Genomic DNA, 15,799 nt, shown 5'->3' with positions numbered 1-15,799 from the left:
TATTTGTCTCCCTCTAAACACACCACTTATGTCAGGGCACCGTTCCCCTGTACTTGTTGAGGACTCCTCATTACACAGTGAGTCACACACTTGGCTGTGACCTCCCCTGTGGACCACACACACACACACACACACACACACACACACACACACACACACACTCACACACACACACACACACACACACACACACACACTCACACACACACACACACACACACACACACACACACACACACACACACACACACACACACTCACACACACACTCACACACACACACACACACACACACACTCACACACACACACACACACACACACACACACACACACACACACCCACACACACACACTCACACACACCAAATGACAGTTTTCATTTGCTGAAAAGATCTCAGACTATCTGATGTGTCATTTAGAACAGCCTGTCAGTGTTCCCTTCTCTCAAGTTAACGCCAAAGACCTGTCATTACAGGCCACAAATAGCTTTGAGAGCTGTTCTCTCCAGGGAGGAGGACATTGGCCCTCTGGCTGATCAGGTTTGGTCACAACAGCCAGTGTCCATAAAAAAGCAATCTTAATTTCCCCTTTTCTGTTGTCTTGTTGTATTGTTACCAAAGAGGGAACATTTAAGAAATGCCTGTGTAATGGTGATGCATGGTTATTTTCCATAATTTTGGCATGATGCGCGTTCATTTACTAACCTTTGGGTTAATTGCACTATGATGTCAATGGGATATATTTACTACAAAGCTATGTATGAATGTCTCAACTATGGATTCTGCCCACGTTGAATAACTCCACCACCAACATGAACAATGCGGAGAATTGTTGTATAACACAGGTTGTGTAAGAGTGACAAATTGGGTTTAAGCAAGACATAAGAATTGGGTGAACTTCACTTGGAACTAAAACTCAACCTCGATTTGATTGAAATGAAGCAATGAAAGCACAGACACACCGTGTCATCCGTGAGGCAAATTCAATGTTCTAACCGTCAGTTCCAAATGCACAAAGAGGAAAGGGCCTCACAAGATGTCAGCGGATTTTATTAACCACATATAAAGGGGTGAACAAAGACATGTACACACATAGAACGTACTGTCACCTAAGAGACGTCAGCGTGTTCCCATGAGGACACTTTGGCTCTGTTCTCGCCTTCTGATTGTTTCTCTTATTGGATTTCATGGAGAGGACATTGTTATCACATTGTTGACCGCTCCTAAGACGCTTCATTTGTATTACAGCTAATTGTATCAACTCTGCTTCCCCTGAGCTGGCCAGCCTGTCTGAGTGAGCTACAGCTAGCCGCCTCACCCTCGCTACAAGACAACATTGCAACTGTGTTTTCAATTGAAAAAAAAAAGAAGTAAAAAACTATTCTTGACAGTCTTACTTTTCGTTAATCACAAGTAGGAGCCTCACATGTGTCAGCATTCCTGTGTCTACTGTAACGCAATCCATGTGATATTGTGATTAGATATTATAATTGCATTATATGGGGCTTGCCTTGAAAAAGGCCATAGCAACAATACATTGAATCCCCTTGTCTTTGTTCAGTAGCATCTGCAACATGTGAGAAATTAAAAAATCATTTCAGCATAAGTAATTATCATTGAATGTCACACATTAAGCCTTAATTTGACTAACACTTCGTATTCAGACATAGTCTAAATGAAACACTGGGTGGGTGGTTGAGAACCCCCTTCTCTTCATGCCCCTGGGACATGTTGTTTATTTTCACTGCAGTGTTGACTACATGCAGTGAGTGTCCTTCTGGTTATTTTCCTCAAACCAGGGCACAGTGTGACTGTGTCATGTTAATGAGAGGGGCTTATGGACTGCTCTGCTGCTGCTGCTGCTGGGTTAATGTTAAATACACACATAGCAGGCAAGGGAACGGCGGGAGAGAGCATGTCAACATGACACACACACACGATAGCAAAAACATGACCTCCCTCTGTGTTATCAACGATGTCAAGCAAATTGATCACTTATCTTGACTGATGAAGACAGAACACCCATTGGAGGATCGTGGGCGATTTGTTTATGTTTTAATCCCAGAGCGTTTCCTGTTTCTGAGAACAAGAGGGAGACCTGCATCTTAACAACATCAACATATGATAAACATCCAGTTATTATCACATCATGTGAACCAGCTGCTATCTGCATGGAAAGCACATCAGTACCAAGGAAAGTGGCTCTCGGCTGCTGCCCAGAAATAGGTGCCATGGTGCGATACCGACCGTTTTGAACATTTGTGCTGGTACCCCCTTCTAACAGTCTGATTCATGTTTGTGTTGTAGATGGCCTGGCCGCCTTCCGGGCATTTCTCAAGACCGAGTTCAGTGATGAGAACATCGAGTTCTGGATGATGTGTGAAGATTATAAAAAAATCAAGACTCCCGCTAAACTGGTGTCCAAAGCCAACAAGATTTATAAGGAGTTCATTGATGTGAAGGCGCCCAGAGAGGTGTGTGTATGTCTGTGTGTGTTTGATCATCTGACTAACAATCCAGAAAACTGAATGTGCCTTTTCCCCGAAAGAAACACAAAAACATGCCTAAGGCTCTAATTGGTAACTATGGGTAACTCTATATCAGATTTTTGTTTCGTTTTAAACAAACAGTACATTCACTCAGATACGGTGTTTGGGATATATGAATAGATATACTTTGATTGTATGGATTACTAGGTCTTTCAAACCTGTGGTTACAGAAATGGCAGTTATTACACAATCATATAATTCAGATACCTCAATGTTTCCTTTGTCCTCCCTGTGTACTTGCAGATAAACATTGACTGCCGGACGCGGGAGGAGACGAGGCAGTGCTTGGAGGATCCCACCCCTTCCAGTCTGAACGAGGTCCAGGCCAAGATCTACAGCCTCATGGAGAAAGACTCGTACCCACGCTTCCTCAGATCCAAGATCTACCAGGACTTAGTGAACAAGACATACTTATTCTGCCAACGGAGGTCTGTGTGATATCTGTAGTCATAACGTCCACCTAGACCAAAATCAAGCCCAGAACACTTCTCATATAATACATCTAAAAGGATCAGTGGGGTGAGGCAATTTGCAATAAGTTCTCTTTGCGTACCGGAGGGCTTACACCTAACCTTTTCAGACCTAAGGGGTGGAATCTTAACTCAGTATCCGTGTGCATAACTCGGATCATCGCACAAATCTCCCACTGACATCAATACATATGTCGGTGCAGATTTTGAGTTAAGATTCCATTCTAAGGGCCCCGATTTGATTCAGCAAATAGTGCTAAGCAGAGCAAACAATACCATAATACTCATAATACTCTACAGCATGATATTTATTGTCACCTTGATTTAAACAATGTTTTTTGAATTTTTGTAAAGTCTGAAAATGCATTGCGTATAATGGAAACGATAAACGCAGTATTCAAAACTCCCATTTAATTATTTCTTGTTGCGCCTATTAGGAATATTAAGGTAATGCAAAGATGGCCGACTTTTCCCCAATTTTACCAAATGTTGCACATGCAATGATGAGTGTTGATGTTAGACTGGGTGGTTCTCTTGCTCGGTTTCAGTGGTTAAAACCTATTAAACGACCATTTTAGGGGATACTGACACGTATCATGATAGTTTCTGTGTTTACAGAGAAGCAAGTACACAACTGACTCTCTTGCAACTGTGTCAAGCTGGTTTGCACCCAGGAAACAGAGAAACAGACGACCTTGTACTGTGTTCACTTCTACTTGAGAAGGTGTTGATGTTGTTTATGTACCCCTCTGTTTATGTACTGTAACTGCAGACTTATTAAAAGTCAACAGCTGTCTTGTGGAAATGTTATTAAATTTTACAGCATGTTATACGCTATAAATAATCTATTTTAAGATGATGAACAGATATCTATTTTGCGAGAAGTAAATATTCAGAAGAGGATTATATTGAATATACGTAGAGAATAAGTGAAGTAAGTATTTATGATATGGGGAATTGAAGTCAAGCCCAAATGAAGACATTAGAAATAAGAACCTATGGGTATAAATATATATGAGTATCTCCAAATGCGTTCTCCAAATTCAATGTTCGTAACATAACGTGCACCAGTGAAAACTGCATGTACAAAATATGAAACACTGTCTGACTGGAAATGCATATTATGTTTCTTTCACACACATATGTGTTATACCTTGAATGTAATCATCCATTGAGATTTTCAGGAATGAAAATAAATTATTTTGAGTCCAGTGATTTGTTTTTTCATGTGATTCACACAAAAGTGATACATAGCACACACATACAGATGTAACACCACCGTAGAAAGAGAAGGGATTCCCTACCTTCCTTTTTAAACCCATTTCACATAGCTAAGTGCATGTCATCGCGTCTGAAAAAAATATATCCATATCCTCCATTTGCAATCTTGTTCACAGATAAACCCCTTGAGATGAACTTTAAAGTTTAAACTCAAAGCAAAAGCGTAAATAAAAAATGGATATGTTTTGCTGTTTCAGTCATGAGGGATCTGTGCCCTTTCAGTATCTGGGACAAAGCCCCAACGGTTTCACTCACTACACCATTTTGTTCCTCTTACTTCCTTGCTGTGAGTGTGTGAGTCACTTAGGGTGTGAAAAGCTGGCTGAATTTAGGACAGTGTTTTGTTCAATAGACACAGCACATGGGCCAATGTAGGTCATGAGACACAAAACAAACTCACAGAGATGGGTTGCTGTTGATGATGTTGATGATGATGATGATGATGTTGATGTTGATGATGTGGTAGTCATAGTAATAACGGTATTATAAGTGAACTATCAATATCAACTAAGACGCAGATCATTTTTCCTTTGAGTCATCATTCGCGTATCAGGGAACCTGAACCTGCCTGACTCAGTTGGTAGAGCATGGCGGTAACATGCTTAAGTTGTGGGCTTGATTCCCGCTAGGACCATATATACTGAAAAATGTATGCACTCACTGCAATGTAAGTCGCTTTGGATAAAAGTGTCAGCTAAATGACATATATTATTATATTATGATTATATATCATGAAAAACCAACCTGTTGAAACGTATACCATGACTGACACCTCTGCAACTCCATGTGTTTACTTACAAACCAAACAAATGGGACACAGCAGCCACAGTACAGATATCACAAGCAAACTGTTGGCCAGGCAACATGTTTTCTACTTTACTGTCGAGAGATTAAGCGAACGTGACCTGCTCACTGTAGCGTCCTAATCAATAGCAAACACAGTCACCTACCCTCACCGTGCTGCTGGTACGAGTGGGCAGGCAACGCCACGCGTCACATTCAGAGAAAAACATCCGTCGCAGGAAAAACATATATCTCATGAAGATGTTAATAACATATTGATTGTTATTGCCAAAGGCACATGGCACATTCATATCATGCCTCTGCCACCAGTCAAACATCGCACCTGTTACCGTACGTGTAAACAGGTGTTATATCAGGCTATTGTGGCGTGAAAATAAACACCAAATCTGTGCCAAGTTAATCAGTTACATGCCCAGGCTGAGCTCATCTGGTTTAAGCAGGAGACCACTGCAGTCGGTGGATCACTTGAACTGTGGCCAGCATGTAGTTAGCACCACAGGGCGCTGGTGATCAATGAACTGGCCTCTATTCAAGCTCAAGCTGGCTGTGAAGCAAATTTAGGGCTCGCCAATAAACCAGACAGACCACTTGTGATTACAGGAGCCACTGAGCCACCGAACGTTAGCCCCAGTCAATATGCCATAAAACGGGACGGGTCATTCACAAGCAGAGTACATAGCAACAAGACTCCCTGGACATAAGCAAAACAGGGGAACATTAAAGGTCGCATTCGCTTTGATTTGATTTTAACAATGGCGAAAATGGAACCACTGGGTTTGATTGAATTGAGTCATAGCCTATGCCCAGAGGGAGTGGTTGGATTGTCTGGCCCGAGGGAACAGTGCACTGAATACTGTTTAACGGGCACATGCAGCATCTGCTATCCCGGGGCTGGCTCTTCTCCTCTTCCCCTGGGTGCTGTCAGGCAGATGAGGAGCCTGAGGCTCCCAGACTCACTCCTCATGGAGCCAACGACCAGAGACATTTCAAATAACAAGCACAGCACTTGATGAGAAACAAGTTTAGAATATTGGAGATAGTGATTGTTTTGCGTGTGTGCAGCATATTTGCTCAATTAAATGAAGAAATGAATGGCTGGTAATACAGTTTCTGCACAGTCAGAATGGGGTCAAAAGATTCCAGCATTTTCAATTTGTTCTGCAGTAAGCCTGTAGCAGTTTGCACTCTCAGAATCAGAATCATAATTCCTTTTTTTGGCCAAGTATATTTGCATATACAGGAAATTAACTTGGTGAGGTTGGTGCATGGACATAAAAAACAAATAGCAAGTATTGACAAGAAATTTACAAAATAGCAAAATATTAACTAAAAATAGCAACAACAAATTCCAAACTCTAGCTTATTCTGACGGCAACCTCACTGACACCTCAAGGATTGAGAGATATTCATCTCTAGCCTTGAGAAGTGCAATTATTTTCCACTCTCCCGGAGAAGCATTCAGCTTTTCCTATCATTATTCTGCATCAGAACTGATACGAAGCCGCACTTCCCGTAACTTGCTGTTGAGTCACCGCCAGAAGGCCTCTGAAAACAAACAAACTAACGGAAAGACGCACGCCGCCGACAAGCATTCCGCGCTCTTCTTGTGGCATTGAACCGAGAGGACCAGGTTTCCGGGACATGCACACCGACACGTGTGCACACGTGCACACACGCACGCACTCGCACACGCACACGCACATATATACACACTCACACATATACACACACACACACACACACTTGCACACCCGCACACATATACACACTCACACACACACACACGCGCACACACACACACACACACACACTCACACACACACACACACTGCTGGGCAGATTAACAGGATTTCACACAGGCATGATAGTCAATGATGGCCTTCAGAAGAGCCCCAACACCACTGGGTTGTTATCCGACAGGTTGCCAGGGAAAGCACCGCTATGACAGGAAGGAAGGCAGCACTCAGAATAGTATCAGACGTGACCGTAGGTGAAGGATGGCCAATGGTCAAGCAGTAGAGAGGTTACATTTAGTAAAAAAAGTCAACAGAAAATGCATTTTACATTCAAAGTTGACATTGGCATTGGTTAACATCAACATGTATAAACAGAGCACATGTACAGTACCAGTCAAAGGTTTGGACACACCTTCTCATTCAATGGTTTTTCCTTATTTTTATTATTTTCTACATTGTAGATTGATATTGAAGATTGAAACTTTTGACTAGTACTGTATGTGTGGCTGAAGCAGCTAGCAATGTCAAGACTAGTATTGAGTAAGAGATCATGTGAAAGGGAGAGGGAGGCAGAAACGCTACTTAGTCTTGAGGCAGAAAGTCCATTACCAGAGCACACAGTGCAGAGCACCCGCCATCTGTGACCAAGACATGTTCTTATTTTAGACCCAAATGTGTTTTCCTTTATTCCTCCAGCCGTGAGACAGTGACCCAGCACAAACCTGTGGGCCCCGACCTACATTCTGTTCAGGCATTACTGGCCGAGACCGGTCTCCTGTGTCCAGAAGTCCCCGCGGGCCAGAAGTAGCCTGAATAGAGCAGCCCAGCCTGATGTGTCTCTCTCAGCTGGGTCCTAATGGAAAATGGGGACTTCTAAGGCCTCAGACCAGCTCAGAGCAGCGCTCGGCTGAATGGGACACTGGAAGGCTAGATTGCGGTAGGTGCGTTTCTTAGTCCTAATGCAGGTGAGTACTGTGGGTGGACTGAGGTAAACTGAAATAGTGTCGTTTTTTGTTGTTTCTTCTCTCAGTGTTACACAAGGAGAGAAGCAGACTGAGCCTAAGAGGCGACCTTTAATAAAGACCGAGACTTGAATATCATTCTCGGTTTTTTCAAGCTTTCAGGATTGTATTCATATTGCAGCTTTTTATATTCAATGTCCTTTTACTTTATTGTGTTGGTATTATTGAATCCCTCTTAGATACCCTCCACCGCTATGAGTTTAAAGAGCATCTCAGGATGAATTAAAATTGTAAGTTTGTTTGTATACAATGTATCCCCTGTCATTCATGATGATTTAGGATCAAATAATGTTAAAATATACACACATTGTTGGGGCGTTCAGTGGCGTGGCACACTAAGGCGCATACCATATCATCATCGCAAGGTCGCTGGTTCGATTCCGGCCATCAACATATCCTGCATGTCCTCCTTCCTTACTCTCTCCCATCCTTCCTGTCAATCTCTACTGTCTCTATCCCAATAGAGCAGAAAAAGCCCTAAAAACATATATACAAAAATATACACACATTGTTAATTCATACTTCAACTAAGCCTTGAACTGCATATACAGCAGGGTCTGAAAATGTAATGAAAAATGTGTCTCCCCTCTCAATCTTGATGAACACATAGAGGAAGTAGCTGGTGTGTAATAACACTGTTTTAACACTGCTCCGCAGTACGACCAATAAAAGACCTCAACGGACCATACTGTATGAAGGAAGATGCTCTCATGGAAAGTCATCACCAAAATCATCATGGAATACATGAGTAACTATGCATGACAGTCCATCTCAATAGTCCACTTTGTTTCAAGAGAGTCTTTTAATAAAGCTTTATCTGTAAGGTCATATCTAGTCTGCATGTGTACATGACTAAAGGGTTTCAAAGAATCAGCACAGAACAGGGCTGTGTTGTTTACAACTTTTTGCAGAGACAAGATAAATTCGCTTTCTGAGGATTGTTTTCAGAATGTCAGCCACTTGCTGCTAGAACATACAGTACTAGTCAAAAGTTTGGACACACCTTCTCATTCAATGGTTTTTCTTTATTTTTATTATTTTCTACATTGTAGATTAATACTGAAGACATAAAAACTATGAAGGAACACATATGGAATTATGTAGTAAACAAAAAAGTGTTAAACAAACCAGAATATGTTTTATATTTTAGATTCTTCAAAGTAGCCACCTTTTGCTTTGATGACAGCTTTGCACACTCTTGGCAAGGTGTCCAAATTTTTGACTGGTACTGTACTCCTGGACCTGGGCAAAGCATACATTATGGTTTGATTTCTCAATATCTGAAAATAATTGGTAATTACCATGAAGACCATCATGGCATGCATCTTCCCGTGTCTATTTATGTGCCGATGTCGTACATTTGTGTGGCTTGTTCCCGGAGGAGAACCACTGCAGGTGAAAATAACCATGTAGTGGTAATCCAAGCGTCATGTTGTGTGTCAATTAAATTGTTCCAGTTTTGAGTGCCGCATTTAGTATGCAATTGGGAGATAGAGAATGATTTTTTTTCTCCTTTCTCATTTATCTTTTCCGGTAACAAGCAGCTTTCTTAGTAGTGGTACAGTATGATCCACAGACGTGGTTTCTATCACCTCAGCAACCCAGCCTCTTAGGAGAAGCAGAAACCCTCAAGGACAGCACATACAATGTAGCTCCCTAGCTTCCGGAAACCTCCGCTAGCTCAAACAAAAGCCCTTTCTTTTCTTCCTTCCCTCCCTGTTCTCTGTCTCTTCTTTGAAACAGAGGTCGATAGCACAGCAGACAAGCAGACATCATGGTCTGCGTGCAGAGGCGGGATCCGCCAGGCTTTTCTAATGACAGAAGGCCTGTTATTCCCCCATATAAAAGCCCTGATCGAATGTTCCTCAGCTGGTGAACATTCCGGAGAAGTTAGATAACCTGCACATTACAGGTGACTCATCAATTTCACGAATCGCAACATACAAATACTCGTACCAAATTGGTACTACCAATACTAATATGTTTGAAATGATAACATGTTTGTGTATTATATAGCATTTCTAAAGGGTTCCATTTGACTCATTTTTAATTGTTAATTATATCAATTAATACTATTTTCTGATAGCATGATGACATGTGTACAACTACTGTATGCAGATGTTGTTTAAAGAAGTTGTGTGGTTATTGTGGTGTTGTTGTTGTTATTGTTGTTGTGCTGGGCATGTTTTCATGATTGTCTTGTGTTTTACGCTGGACCTACCTTTGTACGTGGCCTTGTCCTCCATGAAACACATTCATCTCAATGGGACTTCCAGGTTTTAATGAGGCTTAATGAAGAGATGTTGCATTTCCTCCACGTGGTCAGAGAAGGCCTATCCCTACGCTCATACTCACCCCCTTGTGTCTCTGCAGCCGATCACATAGTTACCGTCATTAAACATGGCCAAATAAACATACCACCTTTCCGTTCCTGAAGCAGTTCCCGGAGCTTCTTTATCTGTGGAATCAGCTTCGGATGATGGGTCATTTCAACAGTTGTGGAGTGTTGTATGATAACAGCACTAGTCTCTTATCCAACGTATCTGCTCTGTTATCTCCTGTGTGTGGAGAATTAGTAATCATTGACAGGCAAAGGAAGAGCATCCTCCAGGAGGTGACAGACATGACGGATATTGCAGCTTGAATGCTGTCACCCTTCACTTACTGTTAGTGGGCACTGCCACACGCACACACACATACGTGCACACACCACACACACACACACGCGCTTGTACACACGCACACACACACACATACACACACACACACACACACACACACACACACACACGCACACACACACACACACACAGGCACATGCAGGCACACACACACACCCTTCTCTTACTGTTAGTGGGCACTGCCACACACACATAAAAACAGGCACATGCACACACACAAACACATACACACACACACACACACACACACACACACACACACACACACTTGTGTAAGCAACCCATCTGAGAATAACATGTTTTCATAGGGGAAAAAGAAAAACACATAGGTTAATTAATATCAGGTTAATATCAGGGATGTTGAAAAGAACACAAACAAAACAATCGGAAGCTTTTTTTGTTCGGTAAGACTAAGTAATGGTACTCTACTTCCTCCCCCCTCTTTCTACCCCCCCCCCTCTCTCTCTCTCTACCCCCCCCCCCCCCCTTTCTCTACCATCCCCCTCTCTCTACCCCCCCCCCTCTCTACCCCCCCCCCCCTTTCTCCAACCCTCTCTCCCAGTCTCTCTATGTGCCACCCTCCCCGCTCTCTCTCTCTCTCTCTCTCTCTCTCTCTCTCTCTCTCTCTCTCCCTCCCTCCCTCCTTTTTTTCTACCGCACAGACACATCCACTCCCCTGGCATTGTGATTGGCTGGAACAGGTTGATGTGTCTGTGGCTGTGGTATATAAGCCCGCCGCTCCCTCTCTGTGATTGGCTGGAACAGGTTGATGTGTCTGTGGCTGTGGTATATAAGCCCGCCGCTCCCTCTTTTCAGACACACTGCTGATCTCAGTCTGCCAGCTCCGCTTCACCCAAAGGATCTATTATCCACTGCTTTCTGCCCTCTACAGCCACTATGTGCAAAGGATTAGCATCTCTGCCTACCACCTGCCTGGAAAGGTACGCACACGTCTTCTAGACTAGCCGTCGCATGGCTCACTGCACAGAGATAATGTTTGGATGAAATGATGGTCAAGGGCACAGATTGAAATTGAATGGGATCGTGTTAACATTTGAAGCCATGAAAAATATGGATGGTTTCAGTGGACTCTACATACAGACTGTGCAGTGCGGATGAGTTTGTAGATCTTATGTAACCGGTTTTGTAGCAAAATGTGTGACTGAATACAGTCGTAGGACTATTTGGTGTGAACGGTTTGTAGTGAAATCTGTTGCTGAATAGTAATAGTAAAGTCCAAGGACTTTTTTTTAAAAATCTAATTCCTCATGTTTTTCTTTCTCTGTAGGGTGAAGGAACTGAAAGCAAGGCTGGGGAGCTTTCTGCAAAAGCCTGACTGGACTCTCGCCTGTTGGAAAATAGGAAAAAACAGGTAAGAATGGGCACATGATAGACAGCAAATAAATACATCTTTATTATCTTTTATTTCATTCTTTAAAATGTATGGCTCTAACTTGTAACACAGACTAACCATCTAAACCGTGTCTCTGCAGACCTAGCATAGAAGAATGCAAGAGGTGGAAAGAGTCCTTCGAAATGCTCCTGTCAAATAAACGTAAGTAAACCTTGGAACATAAACACACACACACACGCACACACACACGCACGCACACACACACACACACACACACACACACACACACACATTGCATCTTATATTCCGATAAGAATATAGAGAATATAAGTGGGAGCTTGCTAATTATAGAAGACAACCACATCATGTGGGTCCTGTGAGGCAAATGTGCCAGCAGTACAAAAGACAAAGACAGAGATCAAAACTAATTATGTACTTGGGGCTTTGAGGAGGCACGTGCACAAACAGGCGAACACATGTACACACACACACACACACACACACACACACACACACACACACACACACACACAGTACAAAATGCTTCATAATTATATGTATGTACAGAGGCTGGATTATTGTACATTATTATTATTATTATTGGTTCTGCACTGTACAGATGTTAATCAGTCTCTCTCTCTCTCCCCCTCCTCCTCCTCTCCTCCTCTCACAGATGGACTGTGTGCCTTCACAGCTTTCCTGGTGTCTGAGTTCAGTGAGGAGAACATTGCGTTCTACTCTGCCTGTGAAGAGTACAGGGGCACCAAGTCAGCTGCCAAGCTGCCCGCCAAGGCCCAGAGGATCTACGACGAATACATCTGCAGCGATGCCCCAAGAGAGGTACGGACCCCCCGCGGACGACACACACACACGCACACACACACACACACACACACGCACACACACACGCGCACACACACACGCACACACACACACGCACTCACACACACACACACACACACACACACCACACATCCCTTCAGCCCACAATCCAATCAATCTCACCTACTGTGCCTCCTGAATAATCCCTTTTCCTGACAAACGTCACATGTAACCATCTAAATTTAATGATAGTGATTTTCACAGCATGGGAGCTCCTCCCCTCGCCTCCACCTTCCACATATCACCCACCACCACAATGATCAACGCACATATTTATATCATTCAATATCAACTCAATTCAAACCATTCATTTGAAGTGAAATTGCATCACCAACTTTGTTGACTACCACAGTGGACTAACCTGCACTCTCTCTCTCTCTCTCTCTCTCTCTCTCTCTAGGTTAACATCGACCACGAGACTCGTGACATCACCAGAGCCAATCTGTTGGCTCCCTCTGCCTCTTGCTTTGACCAGGCCCAGCACAAGATCTACATGCTGATGGTGAAGGACTGCTACCCTCGCTTCCTCCGCTCCCCAGCCTACAAAGACCTGCTCACGAGCCAGATCGAACCCAGGGGCACCAGGCAGCCCAGGGAGGGCAAGAAGGCATGAACGCACGGACAGTGAAAGGACCGTATGTGGTCGCCTTAGGGTTGAGAAGATAAGGAACGCATCGCGTTGCATGTTGGCTGGGCATGAAGCCTCAGACATGACGGATCAAGGGCTCGCCACGGGGCCGAGAGACAAAAGACTCACGGTGCCAGCTCCTCCGGGAGAAGAGGACTGACAATCACCAAAGAGTTTGGAAGGAGAGAGGGAGAGAGGAGGAGAGGGGGAGGGAGGGATAGGTACCCTACGGAGGTTGATGGAGAGATGTTTGCAGGATGAACCTTGATAGAATTATCAAGAGGGGAAGTGGACTGTCATTTGTAATGACAGTACCATAGTCATAAGCATAAGAATGAAGCATACAGTAGAAAGGATGTACATGTAGTATAAACTGGACTGTTACAAGAAACAGTGCTGTGATGTCCCTCTGCTAATGTCTGACACTGACGTGTGTTGTACATGTTTCCTGATGCAAATGTGTACTGACTATTTATTATATTTATTTGTTTCTGCATGTTATTGTTGTGTTTGACAAGACAAAGAAATGAGGAAGACCTGTGCAATATGTTTCGTCGTTGTCATAATTTTTCTTTTTACTTGACAGAAATGATGAACTGAGTTATTTGAATAATAAACCAGAGTACCGATGAAGTGTCTGACTTCCTAGTTTGATTTCAAAATGACATTTATTTGCAAAAGGCTGCTCAATGAGTCAGTGACAGCCACACTTTGAGTTAACAAAGACTACACCCAATACTGATGACCTAACCACATACAATATCGTGTACTTGAGATCAAAACGTGATTTCACTTTGCGTTTCAACTCTTAAGATATGCAATACATAATCATTAAAGCAGCATAGTGAATAAGTAGTTTAAGAACACAAACTTGCCAAGAGTGCGCAAAGCTGTCATCAAAGCAAAAGGTGCCTACTTTGAAGAATCTAAAATATAAAACATATTCTGGTTTGTTTAACACTTTTTTGTTTACTACATAATTCCATATGTGTTCCTTCATAGTTTTGATGTCTTCAATATTAATCTACAATGTAGAAAATCATTTTAAAAAAATAAAGAAAAACCACTGAATAAGAAGGTGTGTCCAAACTTTTGACTGGTACTGTAGGGATTTTCGATCCAAGGATATAAAGGGTATAAGACCCTACAAATCTACGTCCGTCTAAATCCAACAGGATGTTCCAGACCTTCATTTTATTACACATCGCATTTCCTGCTGCAGGATCATGACATAATATGTTTGCACACTCTTGATCACCACCCATTGGCATTGATTGTTTTCATTAAAACCCACTTTTTACTGACAGGAAGCAGCAGGTGTTAAAACTGTATGGTGATCCCGTCACCAAGGCAACTGTTTTGAGCTGTACTCCAAAGCACCCCGAGACAAATGTTCCTGCCGGTCTGGCCGGCGATGTATTTGGTCTTTTGGGCAGAGACACAACTGAGGGACGGCCTCATACGGTGAGAACTCAAACTGAGTTATTGGGAACAGGAAACAAAAAATGACATAGTGTGAGCATATACGTAATAGAAGAGTCATAAAACCTTGTTAGTCATTATTGTTTGCGCAAGCAATCGATATTTGACAATAAAGGGTAATAAACCTGACAGAGTAGCCTGAGTAAGAGGCTAATGTTGTTACAGGGCTGCAACGATGACTTTGATTTCTGGTATCTCATTTATCAAAATGATTTTATACCCCCTTCTTATATAAAACCATGAGTATAACTCAATTTAGATAATGTTACAGGATGTAATGTCGGATGATGATAATCATCTTATTTTGTTGTCTTTCGAATGTGCGTTCAATATTGTAATGTTAAGTGTCTGGTATCTCCAGCAGGGAAAGATGAACAGACGTTAGATAAAATCCTAGTTTGTGTATTCAAATGTCATCAGTGAGGAGTGGAGGAGGCAGGTGGGCCGCAGGTGGTTCACAGACCTGCTACATGTTCATCTCAAATGCAACTCCTCGCCATGGAAACTCAATGTCCATGTGTATCTGATCTGATAAGAGACGATAAAGTTGGTTTTGTAATCTTATTCCATTTACTGAGGAGGGCCTGAAGAGGGGAGCCGCAGAGGGCTGCTGTATTCTGATGAAAGCTCTTAAGTGTCCATCTCACTGGTACCATAGGAGGAAGAAAAAACACTTAATGGAGCGCCAAGCAATGTTCCAGGAAAGCAATTTTCTGCCGAGAAGAGCTGAATGTTTCATTGTGAAAGTAAATCTCATTCAGGGAGGTTTTGTAAGGAACCCAACGTTCAGACTTCTAAGCCTTTTGCACCTGCAAAGTCTGCACCGGCTTCACGGCAGAATTAAAGAGAGAACATTCAACAATAAAGTACATTTGAGATATTTTTTCCTAAGGTCAGATTACTTATCTT

At 42.7% G+C, this 15,799-nt stretch overlaps 2 protein-coding genes across 2 annotated transcripts in view; both read left to right on the top strand.

Moving 5' to 3' along the window:
* rgs8 (regulator of G protein signaling 8) overlaps positions 1–2,988 on the top strand; it is a gene marked incomplete at both ends in the record, with an annotated part of 3,794 nt that extends 806 nt beyond the window's left edge. The window contains 2 exons of the mRNA XM_083671272.1: positions 2,309–2,475; positions 2,794–2,988. Of these exons, the coding sequence (XP_083527398.1) occupies positions 2,309–2,475; positions 2,794–2,988 (362 nt within the window). The remainder of the gene's footprint in view (positions 1–2,308; positions 2,476–2,793) is intronic.
* An 8,424-nt stretch (positions 2,989–11,412) lies between these two features.
* On the top strand, positions 11,413–14,029 carry rgs16 (regulator of G protein signaling 16). Its single transcript, XM_083672598.1, has 5 exons — positions 11,413–11,485; positions 11,833–11,916; positions 12,038–12,099; positions 12,572–12,738; positions 13,181–14,029. The coding sequence occupies exons 1-5, from the start codon at positions 11,442–11,444 to the stop codon at positions 13,391–13,393; spliced, it is 570 nt and encodes a 189-aa protein (XP_083528724.1). The 5' UTR covers positions 11,413–11,441; the 3' UTR covers positions 13,394–14,029.
* The last annotated feature ends 1,770 nt before the right edge of the window (positions 14,030–15,799 follow it).

The sequence above is a fragment of the Argentina silus genome (assembly GCF_951799395.1).
Source record: "Argentina silus genome assembly, chromosome: 6".
Lineage (NCBI taxonomy): Eukaryota > Metazoa > Chordata > Actinopteri > Argentiniformes > Argentinidae > Argentina > Argentina silus.
Note: the sequence above shows the minus strand (reverse complement) of the source record. Positions and strands in the feature narration are given on the sequence as shown.

Coding starts and splice junctions, on each gene's coding strand:
- rgs16 (XM_083672598.1), top strand. CDS start 11,442: ATGTGCAAAGGATTAGCATCTCTGCCTACCACCTGCCTGGAAAG. Junction 11,917..12,037: donor TGGAAAATAGGAAAAAACAG/GTAAGAATGGGC, acceptor GTGTCTCTGCAG/ACCTAGCATAGAAGAATGCA. Junction 12,739..13,180: donor GCAGCGATGCCCCAAGAGAG/GTACGGACCCCC, acceptor CTCTCTCTCTAG/GTTAACATCGACCACGAGAC.